The 27,853-nt window shown below is 40.3% G+C and overlaps 2 protein-coding genes across 3 annotated transcripts; one reads left to right on the forward strand and one right to left on the reverse strand.

Annotated features, from left to right (window-relative positions):
• LOC110488937 (electron transfer flavoprotein-ubiquinone oxidoreductase, mitochondrial) lies at nt 1-23,834 on the forward strand. Of its 2 annotated transcripts, none has more exons than XM_036943059.1 (13): nt 1-273; nt 1,297-1,505; nt 2,086-2,315; nt 5,960-6,041; nt 6,179-6,297; nt 6,613-6,690; nt 6,886-7,032; nt 7,262-7,402; nt 14,412-14,555; nt 15,428-15,596; nt 16,192-16,374; nt 16,875-17,096; nt 23,236-23,834. In XM_036943059.1, exons 3-13 carry the CDS (start codon nt 2,094-2,096, stop codon nt 23,397-23,399), a joined length of 1,671 nt encoding a protein of 556 aa, XP_036798954.1. In that variant the 5' UTR covers nt 1-273; nt 1,297-1,505; nt 2,086-2,093; the 3' UTR covers nt 23,400-23,834. The 2 variants fall into 2 exon arrangements, with proteins under 2 accessions (XP_036798954.1, XP_021417095.2); XM_021561420.2 differs by having other exon boundaries at nt 1,297-1,449.
• On the reverse strand, nt 22,905-27,770 carry LOC110488938 (peptidyl-prolyl cis-trans isomerase D). The gene is made up of 10 exons (XM_021561421.2): nt 27,584-27,770; nt 26,931-27,071; nt 26,540-26,646; nt 26,222-26,410; nt 25,880-26,002; nt 25,540-25,646; nt 25,213-25,357; nt 24,877-24,963; nt 24,605-24,647; nt 22,905-24,363 (listed from the first exon to the last, which is right to left on the reverse strand). Exons 1-10 carry the CDS (start codon nt 27,666-27,668, stop codon nt 24,275-24,277), a joined length of 1,116 nt encoding a protein of 371 aa, XP_021417096.2. The 5' UTR covers nt 27,669-27,770; the 3' UTR covers nt 22,905-24,274.
• Nucleotides 27,771-27,853: the final 83 nt, after the last annotated feature.

Raw genomic sequence — 27,853 nt, forward strand, 5'->3', positions numbered from 1 at the left:
CACTCACGTGAACGTGCCAGAACATTGCAGCTTCTGCGCAGTTACTGATCATTTCAACTGTATGTTATGTATGTGTTATGAGACGAATTTTATAACGTGTCTCTGGAAGAGATTTGTGGTCCAGTCAGACTTGCACGATCATTGGGGTGGCTGAGCTGCGAGAGCACTTCGTATGTACCCAAAGACTACCGCTGCTAACTGGTGAGCTAGCTAGTACTAGCTGACTAATGTTAATTCATACGATGTTTCCAGCTAGCAGATATTCAATTCAAGGTAAGTTAGTGTCAATTTCCATGTTCTCTCTCTTGCCTTATGACACATATTGGTCCCCCTAACTTGTCAATGATAGTTATCGAAACTACCTAGCTATAATTTGAGAGTGGCATGCACTAAGATTTTCATAGTAAGATGGGTGACATTAGCTTTAAAATATTTTAACGCTAGCTAGTTAACGTTAGCTATCTCCACTCTGGCACTGTAGCTAACTAGCTAAACCAAATGTAGGCCAAAGTTGAAATCAGATGTGCACATGAACGACTGTCCTTGGGTCAGAATATGGGTCAGAATTTTATTTTAGTATGTGTATAACAAAAATAAATTGGTAGCTACGTTTCCTCTTACATTGTGTGTTTTGAAACCACTCTTATAATAATATCAATATATGCACTTTTGAAAGTAACTTGGCTGGCTAGCTAGCTAACTTTGTAGCTTGCTACAGTTATTGTAACCAATAGAGGCCAAGACTTTGAGGGCATGGATCCTCCAAAGATTCAGAGGGACAGTTTATGGCTTGATCAGAGGAAGGTGGTCAGGGAGATGATTGACGAAGAGTCTGTTGAGGATCATGTAGAAGGCTAGGTTTTTTTTTTTCTTTCGTACTGATTTGTTACTACTGTATGTGATAACTTATCTGGCTGATACCAGTACTCTGCTGACAATCTCAGAAAAGAGAGTGCCTATTGACAAATGCACATGCCCATACAAATATATCACAAGCTGCTAGGCAGAAGAATAGTGACACATTCAGTTGCGGTGTATTATACAGTTCTGCTGTATAGCCCAATAAACACTCACATGATGACTTCATGATAATTTGTTACTTCTCCTTCAGTTGTGTGATCCATCATAACCAGTGACATGAGTTGCCCAGGCCACCATGAGTGTACTTTTGACTGTGATTGTTAGTACAGTGCATAAGATAACTTGTGTAAAGTACGATCTAACTTAATCAGCTTCCTTGCCAGTCCCAGTCAGCACTGAAAGGATCTGCCTTGTTCTTTGCCTTGTTCTTTGCAGCCCAGAGGTGTATAAGAGCGTTGAAAACAGTGAAAGCAGATCATGCACCTCCACAGCTCTACACATGGAGATGGAAATGCTCGTCCGCAGTAACGCCTCGCATAACATCACACTACACAATCTGCCCCAGGGACAAAGACCCACGATGGGAAGGTACATAACATCACACTGCACATTCTGCCCCAGGGACAAAGACCCATGATGGGAAGGTACATAACATCACACTGCACATTCTGCCCCAGGGACAAAGACCAGCTACGTGAAAGTACATAACATCACTCTACACAATCTGCCCCAGGGCCAAATACCTGTATGGGGGTAATCCTCCTCATCTATGGTTCACCTCATCTATGGCACTCTGAAATGGAATGTATTGCATTATGCAACACCCAAACACCTTTGTTTTTCTCACCTAATCACATGGTAACTTTTAAATAATCTGATATGTGAGTGACTGGGGAATATATTAGGCTTATGTCTTCCTAAAACAAACATTTGTCCTTCAGTGTATACTATAAGTTATTGTTATCACTGTATACTATTTGTAAGTTAAGTTATTGTAACTCTGATGTCAGCGCTACACATTTCCACTTTTGACATTAGATAGTACTACATACTGCTATTCATTCCAGTTTGTCTTACAGAGACTTGTGTAACCTTGCCCGAGACCTGAAGACTTGTGTGAACTCTCCCAAGCTAATGACTGTTGCTGTAGCTCAGTGAGCTAACACAGTTCCAAACCCAGTTGGTGACACACCTATTTGTGTGTGGTGTTTTGTCTCTGTCCAGGTGTGGAGATGGAGCGGTTTGCCGACGAGGCTGATGTGGTGATAGTGGGCGGGGGTCCCGCAGGGCTGTCGGCAGCCATCCGGCTAAAGCAGCTGGCCAATGAGCAGGAGAAGGATCTGCGTGTCTGCCTGGTGGAGAAGGCCTCTCAGATCGGTGCACACACTCTCTCCGGGGCCTGCCTGGAGCCCAGCGCCCTCAACGAGCTCTTCTCAGACTGGAAGGAGAGAGGGGTATGTTAGTGTGCAGGGCTTAAGACTTTTTCCACTGGTGACACTGTTGCGTCCAACTTTTTTAAGTTGATGGCACCAACACATGATTTGGTCGCACCAAGTCTTCAGGTATTAAATGCTCAATATATATATTTTTTTGTTTTATTTAACCAGGTAGGCTAGTTGAGAACAAGTTCTCACTTACAACTGCGACCTGGCCAAGATAAAGCAAAGCAGTGCAACACAAACAACAACACAGAGTTACACATGGAATAAGAAAACATACAGTCAATAACACAATAGAAAAGTCTATATACAGTGTGTGCAAATGAGGTAAGATAAGGAAGGTAAGGCAATAAATAGGCCATAGTGGGGAAATAATTACAATTTAGCAATTAAACACTGGAGTGATAGACAGAAGATGAATGTGCAAATAGAGACACTGGGGTGCAAAGGATAGAAGAAAAAAAATGAGCGTTTACAGTCTAACCAGACACCTAGGTATTTGTAGTTGTCCATATATTCTAATTCAGAACCGTCCAGAGTAGTGATGCTGGATGGGCGGGCAGGTGCGGGCAGCGATCGGTTGCAGAGCATGCATTTAGTTTTACTTGCATTCAAGAGCAGTTGGAGACCACAGAAGGAGAGTTGTATGGCATTGAATCTCGTCTGGAGGTTAGTTAACACAGTGTCCAAAGAAGGGCCAGAAGTATACAGAACGGTGTCGTCTGCGTGGAGGTGGATCAGAGAATCACCAGCAGCAAGAGCGATATCATTGATGTATACAGAGAAAAGAGTCGGCCCGAGAATTGAACCCTGTGGCACCTCCATAGAGACTGCCAGAGGTTCGGACAACAGGCTCTCCAATTTGACACACTGAACTCTGTCTGAGAAGTAGTTGGTGAGGCAGTCATTTGAGAAACCAAGGTTGTTGAGTCTTCCGATAAGAATGCGATGATTGACAGAGTTGAAAGCCTTGGCCAGGTCGATGAATACAGTATGGTCTCTTATCAATGGCGGTTATGATATCGTTTAGGACCTTGAGCGTGGCTGAGGTGCACCCATGACCAGCTCGGGAACCAGATTGCATAGTGGGGAAGGTACGGTGGGATTCGAAATGGTCGGTGATCTGTTTGTTAACTTGGCTTTCGAATACCTTAGAAAGGCAGGGTAGAATAGATATAGGTCTGTAACAGTTTGGGTCTAGAGTGTCTCCCCCTTTGAAGAGGGGGATGACTGCGGCAGCTTTATAATCTTTGGGGATCTCAGACGATACCAAAGAGAGGTTGAACAGGCTAGTGATAGGGGTTGCAACAATGCGGTGGATCATTTCAGAAAGAGGGTCCAGATTGTCTAGCCAGTCTGATTTGTAGGGGTCCAGATTTTGCAGCTCTTTCAGAACATCTGCTATCTGGATTTGGGTGAAGGAGAAATGGGGGAAGCTTGGGAAAGTTTCTGTGGGGGTGCAGGGCTGTTGACCGGGGTAGGGGTAGCCAGGTGGAAAGCATGGCCAGCCGTAGGAAAATGCTTATTGAAATTCTCAATTATCGTGGATTAATCAGTTGTGACAGTTTTTGTGCTCTTATTCTCCATGGACTTTAGTGTCCCAGATAATGAATGACCTGTGTCCCATAATGCACCTGCATTCCACATAGAACCAGGCTAATAATGACTAGCCATCTTTAAATTAGCATGCCCTTGCAGGGCTTGACATTTGGGTAAATTTGTTAGTGGCACACTGGGCCAGTGCCAGCTGAAAGCTACTGGCCTGGGAAAGTGGATGATGCGCATCATTTAAATATTATCTGTAATTTGCATGCTAACCAAGTAGCCTATTATTAATTTGCATGCTGACCAAGTAGCCTATAATACTTACCCTCCATACACAATTTCATTTTAACTTGAGAATATCATATTTACATTTGACTGTTTGCGCAAATGTCATTAAGGCTGTTATTGTTAGCAATTTTATTTTGAACAGTCACTCTACAGTTGTTTTTTTTTGTTTTTAGGTTTTTAGGTTATCACTCACAAAAAAAGAAAAAAGAAAATGGATGTTCTAAGTACACAACAATGCTTAAACCACATCAGGAGACCACTTTTGAGGTCTGGGAACAATCAAAAAATCTTAGAGGGTGTAGTTACCCTTTAATTAAATTGCACGCCTTGCAAGAGACCATTGTTTGGCTAGCGGTGTTTTTGTACTGTACAGTGTAGGCTACATGAGATTGCCAAACAAATGTCCCCCAATTGATACAAATCATCATGATATCATTCTGTCAGGTAGGCTTACGTTTAGGTCAACATTTAATTGGGAAGGTGTTTTGGGAAAGCCTTTAGAAATGTCCATTCAAACAGTGCCTGATGACTGAATTGGGCATCGCAAAGATTCAACCACGACTTCGAACCTAACTTTTTGAGTACCTGGTCTGCATATCCATTGCTGTTTGAATAAATACTTTATTTACAAGCAAATTGTGAACCAATAACTAACGTGACCAGCTAAAAAAAAAAATCACTGCTGCCCTAGCAACCAGTTAAAAGTAGTTTTGAGCCCTGGTTGTGTCATCTCATCTGTCTCTGTTTGGAGTCGTGTGTGTGTGTGTGTGTGTGTGTGTGTGTGTGTGTGTGTGTGTGTGTGTGTGTGTGTGTGTGTGTGTGTAGGACCTGTATGCTATCTGTCTCTAGCTTTCAATTTGTCTCTAACTTTCTCCTCTCATCTTCATTCTTGTCCTTAACTCCGCTCGCTTTTCTTTCTTGTGTGTGTGTATTCCTTACTTCAGGTAATGGAGACAGGCAACGATATCATTCATTAGGTCTAACTGGCAAGCTTATTTGACTGGTGACATCTACTCTGGGTAAATGAGAAATTTTGAGCAAAAACTTCTAATATTTGGATTTTCCTTATTTTATTCTATTAGTTATTGCAGAGTTGGTGTCAGTTCACCATACACATTCATGAATTGAATTAAGCTCCTAGTTCCACTGAGAGAATGAGATTTATAAATGAAATGCGGTGTTTCCCCTAGAATTCTTTTCAGCAGCGGTGGCAGAGTTGCTGGGGGGAATGTGTTCTGGGGGGGTTCTTCCTGCTAAATTTGCTGCTAAATGCATTTAGGGGAAAAACTGAAATGCCCTCACAAATCAAATTTTATTTGTCACATGCGCTGAATACAACAGGTTTAGACCTTACTGTGAAATGCTTACTTACAAGCCCTTAACCAACAATGCAGTTCAAGAAATGGAGTTAAGAAAATATTTACTAAAGAAACTAAAGTAAAAAATATAATTGGAGGCTGCTTCAGTCGGTCTGTTGTAAATGTTACAATATTACAACGTCATTCAGAGGAAATAAGCATCTTCTCACTGAGTTTACTCTGCAGGAGTTTCTTTCCACTGAGAGAGATTACATTGAAATTGTCCACATCTCTGCTCTTTATTAGAACGACTGTGAAGGATATGCAGTATATGCTCAATTTACAGACATCTTGTGTTCGACGGATACACACAGGATATGGACCTGGCATTTTCTTGGTCTTTCTTTCATTCTTCGAGAACTATGAAAGTACATCACAGTCCCAGACAACACTGTGATACTTCCCACTGGAATGTCTTCAAGCAACACAGACTAAAGTGCTAACGTTATTTTTGTACTCTTCCCTTAGGCACCCTTGAACACACCAGTGACAGAGGATGTGTTTAGCCTTCTAACCAAGAAATACAGGATCCCTGTCCCAATGTTGCCAGGTAAAGTCACATGCGTGTTTACATGAAATGACACCTCTAGCTTGTCACATGTAAGCTCTGTTATAAACATACAGAAATGATGGTATTAGCTTTGACTGTTCTGTCTGTTTTTGTACAATTGTTTGATTTTTCTATAGGTCTGCCCATGAACAACCATGGGAACTACATTGTGCGGCTGGGCCACTTTGTGCGTTGGTTGGGAGAGCAGGCTGAGGAGCTAGGAGTGGAGATATACCCCGGCTACGCTGCTGCTGAGGTGAGGGAGCCCTGCCCACTCTCTACCTCTCTCACATTTTAAGAAAACACAGGCCATCTTACTAGTGTAGGGTTGACAATTACTGTTGACAAGCTACATTGATATTTTTTCAAACGTCAGATTTTTCTCTGTAAACATTTACATAATTGGATTCCGTTGTCCAAATATTGGCCGTGATATTTTGAGGCGTTTTCATGCCTGAGATCGATAACTGATTTCACTGCGATGTGTTGACTGGACATGACTGGCTTTCATTGATTGTGTTCGCTTGTATTCTACTTTCAAAAGTGTTTAATTTCTGATTGTGTTTTTTAGGTTTTGTTTCATGAAGATGGAAGTGTGAAAGGAATTGCCACCAATGACGTGGGCATCGCTAAGGATGGTTCGCCAAAGGTAAACTTCTGAAGTACAGTCACTTATTCACCAATGTGAAGCATACAGTATGACTTTGGAAGTTTAGAGTTGGGCTGTGAAAACGGCAAGTTTGATGAAAAACAAGGGAGAATCAGCAGTGAATAGAGCATTTATGACAAGTAGCCTCATCCCTGGTGTATCAGAATAACATGCTCCTCTACATTGCCTCTGCAGGACGTGTTTGAGAGGGGGATGGAACTCCATGCTAAAGTGACACTGTTCGGAGAGGGCTGCCATGGCCACTTGGCCAAGCAGCTCTACAGGCAGTTCAACCTCAGGGAGAACTGTGAACCACAGACCTACGCCATTGGCCTAAAAGAGGTAACTCTCCCTGCCCCCTCAAATCCCAAAGTGTCCTTTTATTTGGGCATAATTAAACAAATACTCTATAATTGGTTTTCTGTTTTCAACCAGTCATCCATTACAGATTGAAAGGGTCCATTCATTTATTATAATTTGTAGTAGCTATTATTTAAGTGGATCCAAATTAGAATGGTATATTGATTACATTTTACATTGGAGTCATTTAACAGTTTTTCTGTTTGACCAGGTGTGGCTGATTGATGAGAAGAAGTGGAGACCGGGCAGAGTGGAGCATTCAGTGGGCTGGCCCCTGAACAGGAACACGTACGGCGGCTCCTTCCTCTACCACCTCAACGAGGGTGAGCCACTGGTGGCCTTAGGCTTTGTGGTGAGTCCCTGTTATGGTGGCCATTTTGGTTCCTTGATGCCATTTAATGGCAACAGTCAAACTACTAGACATGCTAACACTTTCAAACGGTCTGAACTCTAAATGAAGTAACCTTTTTACCACTGAGATCAGTGTATGTCAATGTACTATACCCATTTATCGTATTGGCCTTTTTAAGGGGATGCTTGTCAGCTTATCATGTGAATCTTAATTAGGCCTAAAACAACAACTTAGGGCTGTTACGGTGACCGTATTACCACCACACCGGCAGTCATGAGACACGACCGCAGTGACCGCTGAGTCACGGTAATCTCCTTTTATGCACTCTGGACATGCATTGGTATGGTACCCAACTCGCTAACCATCAAGTTGCTAATGGTCTGTTACTCAGCGCTCTATTGTCCCTCTAACCACATCAATGCAAATGCCTTCGAAATTCATATCAAACACATAATCAAAATAGTATCATGGTTTTAAAACCCACCGTTAGACGACATTGTTTGACCTCACTGTGATCAATCAATTTGAAGAAAGATGTTCAACAGCAGGTTGAAACTGAGTGGAAAACATGGTCGTTGAGGATGTTGTTTCAAAGCCAAACACAACGAAAAGGACAGCGCTTTCTAAGGTGGAATTGATTTCAAAGCGTTTAATACGTAGCATGTAGAACATTCGAGCTTATGCAGACTCATAGGCCTATGCAGTGCCTTCAGAAAGCATTCACAATTTATATAAATCAGAATTAAACAACAGTTGGACGGATCCTCTATCCTTCTTAGTTGCTTCAGAGTTGTTGAGTCTATCAGCACACCAAAAATAATCACTAAAAACAGAGATCACCCAAGAATAAATATTAGATACTGTTAAACATTCACACGGAGGTAAGCAGCAGGAATGGATGGCTTTCCCATGGAATTCTATTCAACATTTTGGGACAAAGTAGGCCCCCCCTATTTACACAAAGGACAACACACATCATTCAATTCAGTGCTTCCTAGTTCCATGTATCAAATAGTTATTTCAGTTATATTAAAACCAGGAAAATCTGTAGTCACCTGCTGATTTTATAGACTCGTAAGTTTAATAAATTGTGACAAATAATAACAAAACTTATAACCAATAGAAAGTCTTACCAGACTTGATGCATATCAATCAAACAGGGTTTATTAAAAATTGACACTTACAAACAAATACAAGAACAAGTTTAATACAATACGCAAAAAAACAAGAATGGCCTTTTCTAGTCAACTTCGGAAGCTTTAAACTTTCCAGCTGAAATAATACATTTTAATACAAATATTGTACTGATCAATGTAGATTAGTTTAAAATACATGCAACTTACATACCACAACATTTTGATTTGAAATCTTTTGGCTATCAGAGCAACCTGGAGGGAATCGTATTTGAGTAAAATGATGTTCATGTAATAGGGAAGATATGCAAAACCTTGCAGAGAGCATATCCAACTGAAAATCTATTAGAAAAATATATATGAACTATTGGAACCAAGACTTGGAGGAAAGTGGGGGCGGCAGCGTAGTCTAGTGGTTAGAGCGTTGGATTTGTAACCGAAAGGTTGCAAGTTCAAATTCCCGAGCTGAAAAGGTACAAATCTGTCGTTCTGCCCCTGAACAAGGCAGTTAACCCACTGTTCCTAGGCTGTCATTGAAAATAAGAATTTGTTCTTGCCTAGTTAACTTGACTTGCCTAGTTAAATAAAGGTAAAATAACATTTTTAAAGTTGGAGCATAACTAATGAAATTACAGTTAATGAAAATGTACTCTTAATCCAGTATAAACATAATGTATATAATTTATTATACAAGAGACAAAATTCACAAATTCTACAGCACAACAGCAGAGTCATGACTTAAGTGTAAAACTAATAATGACTCAATAACCCACGCTTTCTAGGAATGTTATAAAGTCTGGGAGTTGTTGGTGGAGATGTGGGTGGAGCTAGAAAGCTGGCTGTATTACAATGTGATCTTACCTTTGTCTGCATATTTGAAGACATGAGATACTTGAAAAAATATATTGAAAAAATGTATACTAAGAACTTGGAAGTCAATCAATCCGCCATCATTTAGACACAATAGAAAAATCAAATGATTTATTATTGAAATGGCATGGACGACCATACAACTTTAAGGCCAAGTGGCAAACAATAATTCAGACACTAGAGATGGAGATCTGGACAGATTATATGTAGTCTGATGATGACATGTAGTCTGTTTGTTTCTGTAAGTTGTTTTTTGGAGTAAAGAGAAAAGGGTTATTATAAATAATAATAATAATAATAAGTATTCGCATCCCTTGACTTTTTCTACATTTTGTTGTGTCCCTTTGAGCATGGTGAAGTTATTACATACTAACCTAATTGGAAAACTTGGTTTCGTATTTGGTATTTTATTAGGATCCCCATTTGCTGTTGCAAAACCAGCAGCTACTCTTTGTGGCGTCCACCCAAAACATGAAACATAATACAGAATGACATATAATACAGAACATCAGTAGACAAGAACAGGTCAAGGACAGAACTACTTACATTTCAGTCTGCTTTCCCACAGACACTGGGAGACAAATTCACATTTCAGCAGGACAATAACTTAAATAGGGCTGACCCCATTTAGTCGACTGGTCGAGATTTCTTTAGTCGAGCAGTAGCAAATAAAAAATAGATAAAGAAATCGTGGTGTACAAGAAACCTGTCTGATTCGTGCCTATTTGAGTGGACTGATCCATTGTGGAGGCCGTGGGGGTGGCACAGTCCATCAGTCTAAGACGTGCTACTAAAATTGTATATGGTTATATTATTACACGGTATTATACATTTTATAACATGCACTTTCTCCCACATTGCATAGTGGTTCTAAAACCCATCAGTGCGCTGTTAAATTGGTGCCTTTTCCTAGACCATGTTGCTATGTGCATAATAGCAAAGTTAACCAGCATATTGGTGTTGAAAACAATGCAGTGGAGGCAGCAGCAGTGTTAGGGGATGAGAAAACAGTCCTGGCTTTAATTGTCTAAGAAAGTTGGAGAGGAAACCCCAACTTAATTTGATCTATAATCAATAGCCTAACTGTTAAATAAATCATCCAGAAATGAGACAGATCCTACTTCTGTTGTCTGTTTAGAGTGTTTGTTTAATACCCTACTGATTCCGTGAGCACCAAGCCTCCCGGAACAATTTCCCAATTCGTCTGTTTTTAATCTTTGCTATGCTTAGACTTTTTTTTTGTTAGACCAGCCTCTGGTATTATTTATCATTTATTTAATTTTTACACTGTTCCAAATGGTCTAAAATTATATTTCTTATAATAATAACCCTCTTTTTTCATTGAGCTACTTATTGTTATTATTATGATCATTATAAGTAATGTCATTATCATTAGTAGGCTTAGTATAGCAGCCTTGTATAACTACCATCTAGCTGTAGGCCTAAGAGTGCGTACTGTTTAGTCTTAATACCGTAGTGCACTCTGGCTTATATTTCAATACATATAGGCTACTGTATCAATAAATAATGTGTTCGTTCATGATGTGACATGCAATCAAGCATTTGTTTTAAAATAAAATAACAAAGCGACCATTGAATATTTAGCATAAACAATAAATAGGCCTAAACCGAATGAATGCAACAGTTTTTAGTCTTTGCTGTGATAAAGGCTTTACAATTTTTTGCAACAGACTCTGTGGTACGCTTATCATTTATTTAGTATTTACATTGTTCCAAACAGTCAGAAAAATTATATTGTAAACTAACAGCACCTTTTTCTTGATCTCCAGTATTTTCCACAACTAATCAATTTTATTCCACACATCTGACTTCCCCTTTACCTCCTGAGCAACCAGTAAACATTCCCTCGTTTCGAGTTTATTTGTCACATCCATATTGCAGTTACATGTATTATGGTGTTATAACCTTTTTATTACTGTGATTATGATAAGCTATAGGTCAGGTCCTATTGATCACGTACATGCGATGTTACATGTCACGTAAAAAAAAATTCTAAACAATTGAGTGATTTCGGTAAACAACTTTTCAGTCAAATGGCTATAATTATGTTGCAGCTTCAGCAACACGGAAGGCGCAATACACTGTTGATGTTCTGTGGTAGTTGCTGCAGCAGGGAAGAGAGCAATACATCGGGTGCTTGTCACACTGTCACTAGCTGTCTTTTTTTAGTTTTTTTTTACACGTCACAGCAAGTCTGAGCCAGGCCCGGCACAATCAAATCAGTTGCAGTTGGAATCCCTCTAGTCATTTATGTGTCTTAATTATTTAATCAAACAGTTCGCTTAAGGCATCAGACAAGCTCAGTGCGTATAGTTGATTTGTTTAAAACACACAGGATGTATCTAATATATGGAAAAACATGTTTAAAAATTTCAGCCAATTGTCTGTTCTTTCGACCAATCAACTATTATTATTATTTATTTTTACTTTTTTTTTTCATTGAATATCCAAAAACATACAATATACTTGTAGTGAAGCCCGCTCAACAACTACACCACACCAGTCATCCAACAGACTCCCATTCAGAACGACACAACGAAGCATCCACTGTCAACGCCCTGCTCGAGGGCACGTCGACAGATCTCCCACATTCTTGGTTGACCAAGATTGTAATTTTTTGGGGGGGACAGCCCTAAACCTAAAATACAAGGCCAAATACAGTATACACTAGAGTTGCTTATCAAGACTAATGTTATGGCAATTCTTGAAAATGGTTGTCTACCAATAATCAGAATTTTTAATAGAATAATGTGCAAATATTGTACAATCCAAGTGTGCAAAGCTCTTAGACTTACCCAGGAAGACTCACAGCGGTAATCACTCTGTAAAAAAAACTTGAATTAAAATAACGATTGTGCTGTTATACGGTAGCGTAGTAGCCTATCGCATGTTACGCAAAAACATACAAAATATAAACAGATTTAAGATGTCTTTGGCACATAATTGGTGTAGCCTAATACAATTTTTTATTTATTTTTTTATTTTATTTTTTACAAATTCTAGTAATCGCATTTGAGTGTGGACTGTAATAGTATGCGTTCTGGATGGACTGGTTATCTTATGTTACGCTCCAAACGTTCTATGCATGAGTCTGGGAGAGAATATATACTGTAGGCCTAGGAGATGCTGTTGGTTCATTTATTGTGCAGGGTGGCTTACAGAGTTAGCCTACAATGGTAGTGAATTTGTATTTGATGTTGAATAGCCTAGTAATAATATATTTTCAGAATTAATAGGCTGACACATTTTACATTTACAGTGGGGCGAAAAAGTATTTAGTCAGCCACCAATTGTGCAAGTTCTCCCACTTAAAAAGATGAGAGAGGCCTGTAATTTTCATCATAGGTACACTTCAACTATGACAGACAAAATGAGAAGAAAAAAATCCAGGAAATCACATTGTAGGATTTTTAATGAATTTATTTGCAAATTATGGTGGAAAATAAGTATTTGGTCACCTACAAACAAGCAAGATTTCTGGCTCTCACAGACCTTCTTTAAGAGGCTCCCCTGTCCTCCACTCGTTACCTGTATTAATGGCACCTGTTTGAACTTGTTATCAGTATAAAAGACACCTGTCCACAACCTCAAACAGTCACACTGTCTCAAAGGACACCAGAAACAAAATTGTAGACCCGCACCAGGCTGGGAAGACTGAATCTGCAATAGGTAAGCAGCTTGGTTTGAAGAAATCAACTGTGGGAGCAATTATTAGGAAATGGAAGACATACAAGACCACTGATAATCTCCCTCGATCTGGGGCTCCACGCAAGATCTCACCCCGTGGGGTCAAAATGATCACAAGAACGGTGAGCAAAAATCCCAGAACCACACGGGGGGACCTAGTGAATGACCTGCAGAGAGCTGGGACCGAAGTAACAAAGCCTACCATCAGTAACACACTACGCCGCCAGGGACTCAAATCCTGCAGTGCCAGACGTGTCCCCCTGCTTAAGCCAGTACATAACCAAGGCCCGTCTGAAGTTTGCTAGAGAGCACTTGGATGATCCAGAAGAAGATTGGGAGAATGTCATATGGTCAGATGAAGACTTACAGAAAACGTTTGACCTCTGTCATTGCCAACAAAGGGTATATAACAAAGTATTGAGAAACTTTTGTTATTGACCAAATACTTATTTTCCACCATAATTTGCAAATAAATTCATAAAAAATCCTACAATGTGATTTTCTGGATTTTTTTCTCTAATTTTGTCTGTCATAGTTGAAGTGTACCTATGATGAAAATTACAGGCTTCTCTCATATATTTAAGTGGGAGAACTTGCACAATTGGTGGCTGACTAAATACTTTTTTGCCCCACTGTAGCTACAGAATATCTCCATATTCTCCTCGCTCTCCTTCATTCCTTTCTTGAGTGCCCAGAAAGAGGGGCTGTCAACAGTTTAATGAAATGTGTTTCGTTGTCAAAACGTGTTACTATTGATGTTTCTGAACATATTTCACTTGGTTACCAGGCATGATTAAAAAACTAACCGTGGGAAAGCGGCCTCCATTCGCTATTTGGGTGCATACGGATGTATTTTGGCCCCTGCACCTGTTCCTATCCATTTGATGGGCCATTCTAAATCGAAACTCATTTTACATATAAGTAAAGACAAAATTACATTGAGAATAGTCTGGAGGGTGAAAATATGATCACTTGATGAGAGAACAGCATGTGCAATCTGGGGCAAGCTTTTTTGCGACTTTCTCAAATCATCAATAGCCTATAGTCGCACCATGCAGCCCATATATGTTTGGATTTCTAAGACATTCTAAGGTTTGTATAATTCACAACTAGAGTTGCTAAATAACTCTAAATGTAGCGTATAGGACCTGTTTAAAGTGATCACTGTTACGCACAACATAGCCACTTTATATGCACAGCCCTACTTGAGATGCACAGCCCTACTTGAGATGTGTATAGTTAACTTTTATGTAGATCATACATTGAGGTCAAAATGTTGTGTATTACCCCACTCCCAGGTTGGGCTTGACTACACCAACCCATACCTCAGCCCTTTCAGAGAGTTCCAGCGATGGAAGCACCACCCCTTCATTGCCAAGACCCTGGAGGGAGGGAACAGAATCGCTTATGGAGCCAGGGCGCTCAATGAGGGAGGCTATCAGGTGTGTGTGTTGTATATATTATTTATGAACTATTGTGGCACTGTGCATGCTTCAGTGACGATAGCTGTTTCCATTAACATGTCCATTTTCTTTTCTAGAATTTATTTTAGAGAGTTTGCATAGAAAGTAATGTGACAATTGCCTGCTATGGTGCTTTTCCATTGGACTGTCTTGTGTCAATAAAAACAGCTGGACTTAATGATGTAAATAAGTCGCAAAAAAACAATCCCGTGTTGCATAAAAGTGATTGAAGTGTTTCCATTATTAATTTAGATGTTGTGCATTAATAAATTGGGGACAGCCTGTATGCCCTCTTACCTATCTGTCTCAGGTATAGCCCCCAAAAGTCTAAGAATGAACTAATATCATCCATATTCTAATAATTCTCATGTGCTAACTTGCACTTCTTCAGATCTGAAATAATTGGATGGTGAAACTTGCCAGCCAACCAGAAATGCAAGGTGAAGCAATACTTATCCTGCAAATAAACACTTTTTATAGTTGAACATTTTGATTTTAGCAAGCAGTAGCATTGTAGCAGTACAATTCAATGTGGAGTGGAGCTTTATAGTTATGTGATGACATCATGTGCCCCATGTACCTTGAAATTATTAATCAGTCATCAGTTTCCATTATAAAGAAAGTTTCACAAAAGAAAAATCCATCCCTGTCAAACAGATAAAAATGTTTTAGATTTTTTTTTAAAACATTTTAGCGACATTGCTTGTTTAATAAACTTGGGTCAATGGAAACCTGGCTACTGTGTGCCTTGGCAGCAAAAATGGGAAATGCATCAATCTGATGTCCGGTTTTCCACTGGTTCTGAGGGTTCATTCAAGATTATAATCTTACCTGTCTGTTCTTCCATCCAGTGCCTACCTAAAGTGACATTCCCTGGGGGGATGCTTATCGGATGCAGTCCAGGCTTCATGAACGTACCAAAGATTAAAGGCACCCACACGGCCATGAAGAGTGGCATGCTGGCCGCAGAGGCCATCTTCCCCAAAGTCACAGCCAAGGACCTAGCATCTGAAACTGCAGGTAGCCTAACTGCTGGGGGTGGGGGGGGACCATTGTGAGAGTCTCATATTTCCATGGTGATCATATTATTTTGTAGGCCAAAGCAATTGGACTCCGCAAACCTTTTCATGAGAAGACCGATTTTCGGGATATCTCCTGGTCTGACAAACACCACTGTAGCTCAGCCACCTTCCACTTCAGATGCGGAAGGCCCACATAAGCGGATGTGGTGGATTAAGATGCAGCCCATACCAAAAAAACACATCTAGCTTAAACAGACAGATTTTGATGGGGATTTTGTTATTGTGGTAATTAGATTGACGCACGGGGACTCTTAAGGATTAATGCACACACACCTCTCGTTAATTGAGGTGAAACATAAGGCACATTTCAACACAATAAATTATGCACTTAATACACTATTAAAGAGTGTAATTTGTTGACGAGACTCTTATCACTAATGCCAATAGGAGAACAATGATGTTAATTGCTTCTTTCCAGTTTAATTTTTGTATGTACATGAATGGGATTTTTACACAAAAAGTAAATGAGCAGTTTAATTTGTGGGTGATATTCTAACATCTGCTTCACAATGAGTTTATCTGATGTCCTCTAGGACTTCATGTACCTGAATATGAGGACAATTTAAAGAAGTCTTGGATCTGGAAAGAGCTGTACTCAGTAAGGAACATCAGGCCCTCATTCCACAACTACTTTGGGCTGTACGGGGGCATGGTCTACACCGGTGTCTTCTATTGGATACTCAGAGGGAAGGAGCCATGGACACTGAAACATGCAGGTACAACACATTGAGGTTGTTTTGTATGATACGTTCATCAGATGGTTATATAGCAACTCTTTAACTTCTTATGGCTGGGGGCAGTATTGAGTAGCTTGGATGAATAAGGTGCCCAGAGTAAACTGCCTGCTACTCAGTCCCAGAAGCTAAGATATGCTAGATAATGAATCTAGTACTGAAAGCATAAGCTACAGCTAGCTAGCACTGCAGTGCATAAAATGTGGTGAGTAGTTGACAAAAGAGAAAGACAATAGTACAGTCTTGAACAAATTTCCCCCAAAAATTGAGAAGCAAAGAGATATTTAAATGTGAGAAAAAGTAAGAATAAAAAGTAGCCCTCTCCTGGATGCTAGTCTTTCTGTTTAAGCCAATTTGTCTTTGGACAAGGCAACAGCAAAATCATGCTCACAGGCTGAGTGCATTGCCTCAGGGAACAAACCAAGGTTATTTTATCTGGTCTGCCCTATAAGGTTTGATAACTTCCAACTATTTTACCCTAGGCCTGGACTCGGCCCAGCTGAGACCGGCTAAGGAGTGCACGGCCATCGAGTACCCCAAGCCCGACGGCAAGCTGAGCTTCGACCTGCTCTCCTCGGTGGCTCTAAGTGGCACCAACCACGAGGGGGACCAGCCCCCCCACCTTACCCTGAAGGACGACAGTGTCCCCGTGGCCAACAACCTGGCCATCTACGATGGGCCTGAGCAGCGCTTCTGTCCAGCAGGTACCACTGATGCACAATTATACATCCATCCTTTGCCCATACACCATAGGAGCATCACTTAGATCTTAAAGGGTTGGATAGGTATGAGAAATATGTTACGGGTTGTGTTCCAGGTTGCAGTAGTGTAAAAATACTTCAAAGTACTACTTGTGTTTTTTGGGGTATCTGCACTTTACTATTTATATTTTTGGCAACTTTTACTTCACTACATTCCTAAAGAAAATATTGTACTTTTTACTCCATACATTTTCCCTGACACCCAAAAGAACTCTACATTTTGAATGCTTAGCAGAACAGGAAAATTGTCAGATTCATGCACTTATCAAGAGAACATGTGGTTATCCCTACTGCCTTATGTTCTGGCAGACTCAAAAAACACACATACATCTTTTGTAAATAATGTCTGAGTGTTGGAGTGTGACCCTGGCTATCCATACATTTTAAAAACAAGAAAATGGTGCCGTCTGGTTTGCTTAATATAAGGAATTTGACATTATTTATACTTTTACTTTTGATACGTAAGTATATTTTAGCAATTAAATGTACTTTTAATATTTAAGTATATTTAAAACCAAATACTTTCAGACTTTTAATCGAGCAGTATTTTACTGGGTGACTTTCACTTTTACTTCAGTAATTTGCTATTAATCCACCTCTGCCAGGTTGTCTTCTATTGCAGTTGTGCTTCGCGTCTCTGAAGATTGCTGTGTAATATTACTGTGGTGCCTCCAGGCGTTTTGAGATACAAATGAGTGGATTTGGCTATTCCAGTCACACCCGTTGCCGACAGGTGTATATGACTGATGTATAGAATCAAGCACACAGCCATGCAATCTACATAGACAGACAAACATTGGCGTAGAATGGCCTTACTGAAGAGCTCAGTGACTTTCAATATTACCAAAGATTGATTATTATATTGACAAGATATACGTGACCGCTCTAACAATGGTAATACATGTCCTCAAACATAGAATGCAGGCGGGAGGAGGCAAGATCAGGTGGGACCATTCTAGCCAATGAGAGAGCTAGAACGCGTGTGAAAAATTGACCATGGTGATGAAGGACTCATCTTTGGATCTGTGCCATTATGCAGGGCTGCCCAACCCTCTTCCTGGAGATCTACTGTCCTGTAGGTTTTCAGTCCAAACCTAATTTTGCGTATCTGACTCAGCTAGTTAAGGTCTTATTGAGCAGCTAATTAGTAGAATCAGGTATGTTAAAAAAGGGTTGGACTGAAAACCCACAGGACGGTACATCTCCAGGAAGAGGGTTGGGCAGCCCTGCATTATAGTGTCTGTGGCAGCATAGTAGTCAATTTTCTTCTTCATTGGCTGATTGCTCCCAGCTCATAGGAATCCCCACCCAGTTGACTACTTTAAAATGGTGGAAGCCCTCTATGGCAATGTCCATGCTAAAAAGGGTTATATCCATGAGTTCTCGATCTCTATTACAACAGGCAAAACTCTGATCTAAAGTAGTATTTATATTTTCCAAAGTTGCCGAAATGCCACGTGTGTCCACTTATCAGTGCATTCATTACAACCTAACCATTATGAAACTTATGTTAGATTTTTTTTTAACTCACGTAGCGCATTAGCAATACATTATTTGTTAACCAAATTCGTCACTCTCATTGGCCTCCATACTAAAATGCCTCACTTGGTGGTAGGGTTGCAAAGGAACGAAAAGTTAAGCCTGGGAATTTGGGGGAATTTTTCTTAAATTCATCAAAAAAGGTAGCTTTTTAGTATAGTGGCATATTTTGGTTAAACTATCCCCAATTCAATGGAATTGCAAACTTCGCATGCACAGTGCATTCTTCCATCACATGTACAGCTGATTCTCAAGATCTTGCACACTACTGAGATGCTTTGAGCCCACACTAGTACACTGTCTGAGCAAAGGACTACACCCTTTCTGGTAAGTTATTTTGTTAGCTAGTAAATAGTAGCCTACAGCAAAGTGTGTTTAAATCATTTCTAACTTGTTAATAATTTCTGCTTGTTCATTTTTGCTACCATGTGGGTTTTAGCTTGCTTGAGCCTGCTAACTGAGTGTTAATTCACCTGTTTCCATGTTTTAATTTTAAAACATTTATCTTACAAAGGAGTTGTTTAATCTAACCGCTTAACTATTTATCTGTACATGGAATTGTATTTAGTTTATTTTTTACTCATTTTTCCCCCTAATCTTTACAGGAAAATGCCACGGGCACTATCTGATGTGTGGAGACATTTCACCGCAGCTAATGTAGAATGAAAAGCTCTGTATATTTGAAAATGCTGTGCCAAATCATATGTGAAGAATGCAACTAAGATGCAGAATCATCTGTCCAAGTGCATAAAGTTCCCTCAGCGCTCACAACAAGCAACCTCTGACAAGTCATTCTACTTCAAATCGAGGTGAAAATTATGAATCAGACACCTTATTGGTATCAACAGCTCATGTTCCTCCTGGAATCCAATGGTTTTTTTACTCAATGGGGGAATGTAGTCAGAGAGATGCTGATGAATGTCTTGCTCGAGCTGTGTATAAAACTGGTTCACCTCTGCTGCTCACAAGCAATGTGTATTCGAAGAGATTTCTGAATGTTCTTCGCCCAGCATACAACCTTCCAACCAGACATTGTTTATATACATTGTTTATATACTCATTTGCTGAATGCAGAGTTCAAGTGAAGGTCAAGCAAACCATAGACTGTATTTTAACCATCTCTAATGGGTGGTCAAATGTTTGTGGACAAGAAATAATTAACTAGACCGCCACCCCTCAACCAGTATTCTACAAGAGCACAGACACAAGGAACAACAGACACACCAGTCTCTACATTGCAGATGAGCTGAAGGCAGTCATCAATGACCATGGACCACAGAAGGTATTTGCACTGGTGACTATGCTGCGAACATGAAGGATGCTTGTTCTAAAGTGGAGGAGTCCTACCCTCACAACACACCCATTGGCTGTGCTGCTCATGCATTGAATCTGCTCAAGGACATCATGGCGCTGAAAACAATGGATACACTCTACAAGAGAGCCAAGGAAATGGTTAGGTATAGCAGCAATCTACCTCACCAAGCAAAGTGAGAATAAGAGGACCACATTGAAGCTGCCCAGCAACACCTGTTGTTGTGGTGTTGTCATCATGTTTGACAGTTTCCTGGAGGGGAAGGAGTATCTTCAAGAAATGGCCATATCACAGTCTGTCGATATAGACGGCCCCATCAAGAAGCCTGAAACTCCTGAAACCTATAGTAGTAGCCATTGCACGGATTGAGGGAGACGATGCCATCCTGTCTGATGTTCAGACGCTGCTTGCAGATGAAAGATAAGAAATCCATACTGCCCTGCCTACTTCACTGTTGCTCCAAGCAGAGGAAACTGCAGTTCTGAAATACATCAAAAAGTGTGAACTTCTGCCTGAAGCCCATACACCTCGCAGCGTACATGCTGGACCCCAAGTATGCTGGCAAATTTTAGGCTTTTTGAGCCTGACAAAAAGCCATCCTCAAAAAGGTTGGAAAGTGACAGTGAAGAAGAGGCCTCAGAGTCTGATGTTTTTCTATTGGAAGGATTTAATAATTTGCAATTATGTCTACTTATGATAAGGTAAAAGTTTTATGTTTGTCTCCATATGGTAAATATATCCAATGCAAAAAACATCTACATTTAAATGGTATTAATATTAATTTGCATATATTCCCTTCAATTCCCACAAAGTTTCCACTTTTTTGAATATTCCCCAAAATGTGCAACCCTACTTGGTGGGCTTATTTTTCTGGACAGATTTAAAACCTCTCGCATCGCCTCTTCCTCTCTGTTATGACTGTCCACTGAAAGACCTGACCCTCTATCAATAAAGTAAACCCAAGCAGAGTGCACACCATTGCTGCGTCCAAGTGCTGTCATTGCCTGCACAACCAATATGACTCGACATTGATATTGTTCGGCACAGCCAGGTTTATTCTCTGAAATTAATATCAAACCCAATACTGCTACAGAGGCAGAGCTGTAATAAATACAGTATGATTGATTTGATATGCAGACAACTGTTAGAAATCAGTCTTCTTCAGATGTCTGGCCAAAATTACTGACCTAGAACCTGGGATTTATATTTCTGCATCTCTTTCATGGTTTCCCATCCATAAAGAATGTAACTATTACAAACTTTTTAGTACCACCCATTAAATACACTGAACAAAAATATAAACGCAACATGTAAAGTGTTGGTCCCATGTTTCATGATCTGAAATAAAAGACCCCCAAAAATTGTCATATGCACAAAAAGCTTATTTCTCTCAAATTTTGTTCACAAATTTGTTTACATCCCTGTTTGTGAGCATTTCTCCTTTGCCAAGATGATCCATCCACCTGACGGGTGTGGCAAATCAAGAAGGTGATTAAACAGCAAGATCATTACACAGGTGCACCTTGTGCTGGGAACAATAAAAGGCTACTCTAAAATGTGCAGTTTTGAGGGAGCGTGCAATTGGCATGCTGACTGCAGGAAAGTCTACCAGAGATGTTTCCAGAAAATGTAATGTTAATTTCTCCCACCATAAGCTGCCTTCCATGTCGTTTTAGAGAATTTGGCAGTACATACAACCGGCCTCATAACTGCAAACCACGTGTAACTTCGTCAGCCCAGGACCTCCACATCCAGTTTCTCCACCTACAGAATGGTCTGAGACCAGCTACCCGGACAGCAGATGAAACCTTTGGTTCGCACAACCAAAGAATTTCTGCACAAACTGTCAGAAACCGTCTCTGGGAAGTTAATTTGCTTGCTCGTTGTCCTCACCAGGATCATGACCTGACTGCAATTTGGCGTCGTAACCGACTTTATTGGGAAAATGCTCACCTTCGATGGCCACTGGCACACTGGAGAAGTGTGCTCTTCATGTATGAACCCCAGTATGGGGCAGGTGGCAGACGTGTGGGCAAGCAGTTTGCCTATGTCAATGTTGTCGACAGAGTGCCCAGTGGTGGTGGGGTTATGGTATGGGCAAGCATAAGAGCTATCGTGATGAGAACCTGAGGCCCATTGTTGTGCTATTCATCTCTGCCATCACCTCATGTTTCAACATAATGCACGGCCCCATGTCGCAAGAATCTGTACACAATTCCTGTAAGCTGAAAATGTCCCAGTTCCTCCATGGTCTGCATACTCACCAGATATGTCACCCATTGATCACGTTTGGGATGCTCTGGATCACCAAGTATGACAGCGTATTCTAGTCCCCCCCCCCCCCCCCCCCCAATATTCAGCAACTTCGCACAGCCATTGAAGAGAAGTGGGACAACATTCCACAGGCCAAAATCAACAGCCTGATCAACTCAGTGCGACGATGTCGCGCTGCACGAGGCAAATGGTGGTCACCAGATAATGACTGGTTTTGATCCATGGTCCTACTAAAAAAAAAAAAAAGTATCTGTGATCAACAGATGCATATCTGTATTCCCAGTCATGTGAAAGCCATAGTTTAGGGCCTCCCGAGTGGCGCAGCGGTCTAAGGCACAACATTTCTGTGCTAGAGGCGTCACTACATACCCTGGTTTGATTCCAGGCTGTATCACAATCGGTCATGTTTGGGAGTCCCATAGGGCGGCGCACAATTGGCCCAGCGTCGACCGGGTTAGGCCGTCAATGTAAGTAAGAATTTGTTCTTAATTGACTTGCCTAGTTAAATTCATTTTATTTAACCTTTATTACAATTGACTGATTTCCTGAAATTAACTGTAACTCTGTAAAATCATTGCATTTTTGTTCAGTGTAAATGCATGGTACTGCACAGAACAAAATTGAACATTTCTGTGATCTTTTATTTCAGGTCATGAAACATAGGACCAACATACTTTACATGTTACGTTTATATTTTTGTTCATTGTAAGTAGTATCATCATTGAAATGTAATTTCATTATCTAATGAATAGTGACAAACATATTGACTGTCTGGGAGGACTGCACTGCACACACCTGCGGTAATTCTGGCTGCATAGCTATCATTTCTCAGTCATTAACCTATGTAGTGGCCTCTGCAAACCAGTTTCCCGATAAATCAAATATGAGTCACCACAAGAGTAGACTTACAGTATTAGTTAGATTTGTCTTAAATCCCTTCATTCCCCCTTTCACTAGGTGTATATGAGTACGTTCCACTCGAAACTGGAGAAGGTATGAGGTTGCAGATCAACGCTCAGAACTGCGTGCATTGCAAGACGTGCGACATCAAGGACCCCAGCCAGAACATCAACTGGGTGGTGCCCGAAGGCAGCGGAGGACCAGCCTACAATGGAATGTGATTTCCCTTTTCATTCAGACATATCACGAGGCACAAATTGTAGCAGTGAGGTCAGAAACCTCAAGTGTGGTGTCTGCAAAAACACATTCAGGGCTTGCTGCCAAGACAGCTTTTAGAATCTACTATACTGTGTGCATAGATATGGAACTGAATGTCAACATTGTAAAGTACGGGCATTAAACAGTGACTTTGGTTCATGTACGGTTTTCAGAATGCAACTAAAAAGTATTTTATATATTTGTATGCCATAAGCAGAAGAAGCTGCATTGACATGGATCGAAATATCTTCGAATCAGTGCCAAAATTGAGGGTTATTTCATTAGCTAGTTGCAGGTGCCATTAGCAATAACAGCATATGATCTATGAGATACTGTACATAATGTCATTAGTGGGTAGGATGTATGTGGGTGAATAAAATATTTACCGTGCCTTGGTATCTTACTCCATACTTCTCTCATTGAACGTACAGGTAGTATTTAATTGCATTGTATACAGGTGGAGTATGGACATTTCTAGAAAGAGTCAACTAACCAACCACATTTCATCTTTATGGCTTATATTAAACATTCAGAAAAATAAATAAAGGGATATTACAGTAGTTATTCAGAGTAAACATGAAAGAATATGAAATTAATAGTGAAATACTCTTGACAAAATGCTGACAGGTTTACGCTTCCTCAAAAAAAAATTATTACATTTTCTTACATATCTATACTTAATTTTCATCTACCTTTGTGTGCCACTCATTAAACAGACAATATGATTATATGGTCTTGGTTTTCAATTTGCACCTGTATTGTAGCTAGCTGCCTAAACAATAACTATTGGCAAGTGGACTTTAAGAATAGGCCTATATCAAATTATTGTCTGATACCTTCACGCAAACATTTTGGAATAGATTTGCTTCTCTTTCTCCTTTTCCTCCTTCACTTTTATCTGGACTCTCTTCATCTCGTTTCCGATTGCTGTTAAAGGATGCAAAAAGTAAATTCACTTGGTCAGGCAAGGAAAACAACCGATCATGATGAAACGAAAAATCTAATGTTGCACATCTGTCAAAGGGGGTTTCTAAACAAGTTTTATTTGATAAATATACTGCTCTCACTTTTGACCATGTATTCTATAGTTAGCCTTTGGGATATGGAAAGGAACACGTGAGGACATGATCCCCTGGATTGATTGTCACAATAAAAAAGCAGTAAAAACCTTTATCCTCCGGGGCAATTTCTTGAGCTTTCTTCAGATCACTCTAATGGAACAAGTTAAAAACATTTCAGTGAGTCAACAGACACCGTGACAAGTCAACTTCACTGATTTATGAAACGAGTCGGCCCAACTCTTGACGGCATCCTTTAGTGCAAATAAATAGTTCTGTGGCATGGGTTCCAGTCCAGAAAGAGCACATTTTAGTTAGGCTGGCACCAAGGCTACACATTTTGAAGACAGAAATATGTCTGGTATGATAAGTTTTTCTTTACCATGGCTTTACTGTACTCCTTCAGTCCTTGCCAGGCCTGGGCCCTCCTGAACAGAGCCTTAGTGTTTTTCTGGTTCAACTCCAGTGCCTGAAAACAAACACACAAAATCAGACTAAATAGTAACTGCACTTCAGTGTTTCTTTTAAATGTTTATCTACAAATTAACCTACAAATATACATATCCTAAGTTGCACTCAATCAGTTCCATAGAGACTTACAGTACTGACCACGAATGGCCTTTGAATCTTTGCCATTAATAAACAATCGTACTGTAGCCTAGTGATGGTAGCGTGATAGGGCTTGCTTCTAGGATTTTGGCTGGCCTAAAATATTTACCTCGTCACAACTGTCCATGGCTTCCTGCCAGAGCTGCAACTTCAGTTTACAGGCAGCTGTGTTGAGAATGCAGCTCAACACTGTGGGCTCCAGCTTCGTTTGGGCCTTCTCAATCTCCTGCTCGTCTCCGCCAAGCGCCAGATACCTGGCAAGAGACACATTCACCATTTAGTCCACACTTTGCTAGCCTCGTCCCAGATCTGTTTGTGCCATTTGGCCAACTTCTATGGTCATCGCACATTCAAAAGCATGTCATGAAATAGCAGACAGGCCTAGTACACACACTAATCACAGCAAGAGAAGAGTGAGCCTGGGACCATGTTTCACCTGAGAGCTTTGGAGTACTTCTTGATTGCAGACTGCCAGTCTTGGTTCTTGAAGAAGTTGTTCCCAATATTCTTAATATCTTCAGCAGCAGACAGGATTTTGTCAACCTAACCAAAAAGACAAGTGAGACTTATGCCATTTTCACAATCACAGCTATTCATAGTTCATGATACACTTTTTTTTAATTTGACAGACTAAATCAATACACATATGCTGATTGAGGGTGAATAAGGGTTAAGACAATATTCTTTGCTTATTAATACTTAGTAGTAAGAACTACTAATATTCTCTGAATATTTTAAGAGAAGCATTCAGAGAAAAAAAAGGCAGGCCTACTAACATCTTTTAAGTCGACATCGGAGTCCTCTGGGTAGTCTGGATGGGTGTCCCCTGAGCAGTCATTCGGTGCTACTCCCCAGTTGTCGCCATCTTTATGCTCACCACACTCAGCAATTACACATGGCTATGTGGAAAGAAACATCAGAGCAAAACTGTTAATACATGATGAGCATTTCACAAGTGTCACACACCTTACAGAAAAATACTAGGTAATCTACCTGCTGGCTACAAAACACAGCTTGCTGCAGTTTTAATATGCCCCAAAACAACCTCTGATGACAATGTCATCACACACATTACACCAAGCTCCTACTTAATGTGGCAGTTGCTTTCACTGATTTACCTTGACAGGCGTGTCCTCGTTGGTCTCTATGGCCTCCAGTGTTTTCACCAGCCCCATCCCCTTCAAGACTTGTCCAAAGACCACATGTTTGCCGTCTAGATGAGCAGTAGGCACAGTGGTGATAAAAAACTGGGAGCCATTGGTAGCGGGTCCAGAATTGGCCATACTCAGCAAGCCCCCTTTGTCGTGCTGGAGAGGAGACCGACACCCACATGTTAATTTAGAGATGACAAAGAAAACTAAAGGTATATGTTATGATTAGGGCCAGGTATTTATACTAGCATTAGCTATATGTTATGCCGTTATGAAAATCCTTACCTTGTAATAGAAGTTCTCATCTTCAAACTTCTCCCCATAGATGCTCTCTCCTCCAGTGCCATTCTGGTTGGAGAAATCACCTCCCTGGATCATGAATTGCTTGATGACTAAAATTGATTGACAGCGTAAAATACAAGTAAGAGGTCATTAACTTTCTGAAGTTGCTAAAAAAATGATTTACTACTGAATTATAGATGTGATCTATAATAGCTATGCATCGGTAAAAGAGGTTTCAAGGTAGTAATTTAGAACAAAATGAGAGGGGAAATGTAGCTACATGGCTACTGCAGATAAAGCCTCAGTTACATAGCTATAAACCGCTTATGAATTTGAAACTGTGGGTGTTTGGGGCAGAGTTCCACACAAACAGTGGAAAGACATATTTACTTACTCCTGTGGAAAGGACATCCTTTGAAATGGAGTGGTTTCCCTGTGGTTTTGCCAGTTCCCTTCTCACCAGTACAGAGTGCTCGAAAGTTTTCAGCAGTTTTGGGGACAACATCAGCAAACAGTTCGAACACGATTCGGCCAACTGGTGACAACAAACAAAATAAGTCACGACTGTGTGGATAGCTGGCCTTGATAAATGCAATTTTCTACGTAGTTGTAACTAACTCATAAAAATAAGCCGTTTAGTCCTGAACTGGATACTCGGGTAGATACTGGTGTGTTGACTATTCATGCAAGACATAACAGCACGTGCTTCAAATGCAATGTACTGGTAAGTTATAATTGCAAATGAACGGTAACAAAGTTACTAGGCTAACTAACGTACATTCACACAGTAAAATGAGCTAACAAGACAAGCATCTATTTGTTTAAAACAGCATGCACATGGCAGATTTGTTATTTAACATGGCTACATTGGTCGCTGCAGTTTTTCTGTGGCGTAACGTTAACAATTTAAGAACACGATAACGTTAGCTAGCTAGCTTGAATGAATGTGCTTTTTCTAGAAACGAATATTACCCGGTTCTGCTAGCTAGCCATTAGCCTATCGAGTCCAGTTGTTCGACTAAACGCATTTATTGAAACTATCCTAACCTCTTTCACCACCGATGTCTACATCAAGGAAGACACGGGGGTTTTCTTTGTTTGAAGGCTTGGTCACTGGTGTTGCGTTAGACATTTCTAAAAAAAAATTGACAATTCTAAATGTTATCTACTTTAACAGTACTCCTGGTTGACTGCGAGCTTCAATCTTGGAGATTTTACTTCCTCTAAATTCGATGCGTTGATTCAAACGTTGCAAAACATGGACCACTGCCATCTACTGAGTTGGATGTGCAACTACAAGAACCTGTGTGAATTTTG

Source organism: Oncorhynchus mykiss, chromosome 14, assembly GCF_013265735.2.
Source record: "Oncorhynchus mykiss isolate Arlee chromosome 14, USDA_OmykA_1.1, whole genome shotgun sequence".
Lineage (NCBI taxonomy): Eukaryota > Metazoa > Chordata > Actinopteri > Salmoniformes > Salmonidae > Oncorhynchus > Oncorhynchus mykiss.

Bases quoted from the DNA above. Each gene is read 5' to 3' on its own strand.
- LOC110488937 (XM_021561420.2), top strand. From the start codon at position 228: ATGTTAATTCATACGATGTTTCCAGCTAGCAGATATTCAATTCAAG. The intron at 7,033-7,261 runs GTAACTCTCCCT...CTGTTTGACCAG, and splicing joins ACGCCATTGGCCTAAAAGAG to GTGTGGCTGATTGATGAGAA. The intron at 7,403-14,411 runs GTGAGTCCCTGT...CCCCACTCCCAG, and splicing joins TGGTGGCCTTAGGCTTTGTG to GTTGGGCTTGACTACACCAA.
- LOC110488938 (XM_021561421.2), bottom strand. From the start codon at position 27,668: ATGTCTAACGCAACACCAGTGACCAAGCCTTCAAACAAAGAAAACCCC. The intron at 26,411-26,539 runs GTAAGGATTTTC...TCTCCTCTCCAG, and splicing joins ATGAGAACTTCTATTACAAG to CACGACAAAGGGGGCTTGCT. The intron at 24,364-24,604 runs GTTTTTACTGCT...ATCCTTTAACAG, and splicing joins AATTGCCCCGGAGGATAAAG to CAATCGGAAACGAGATGAAG.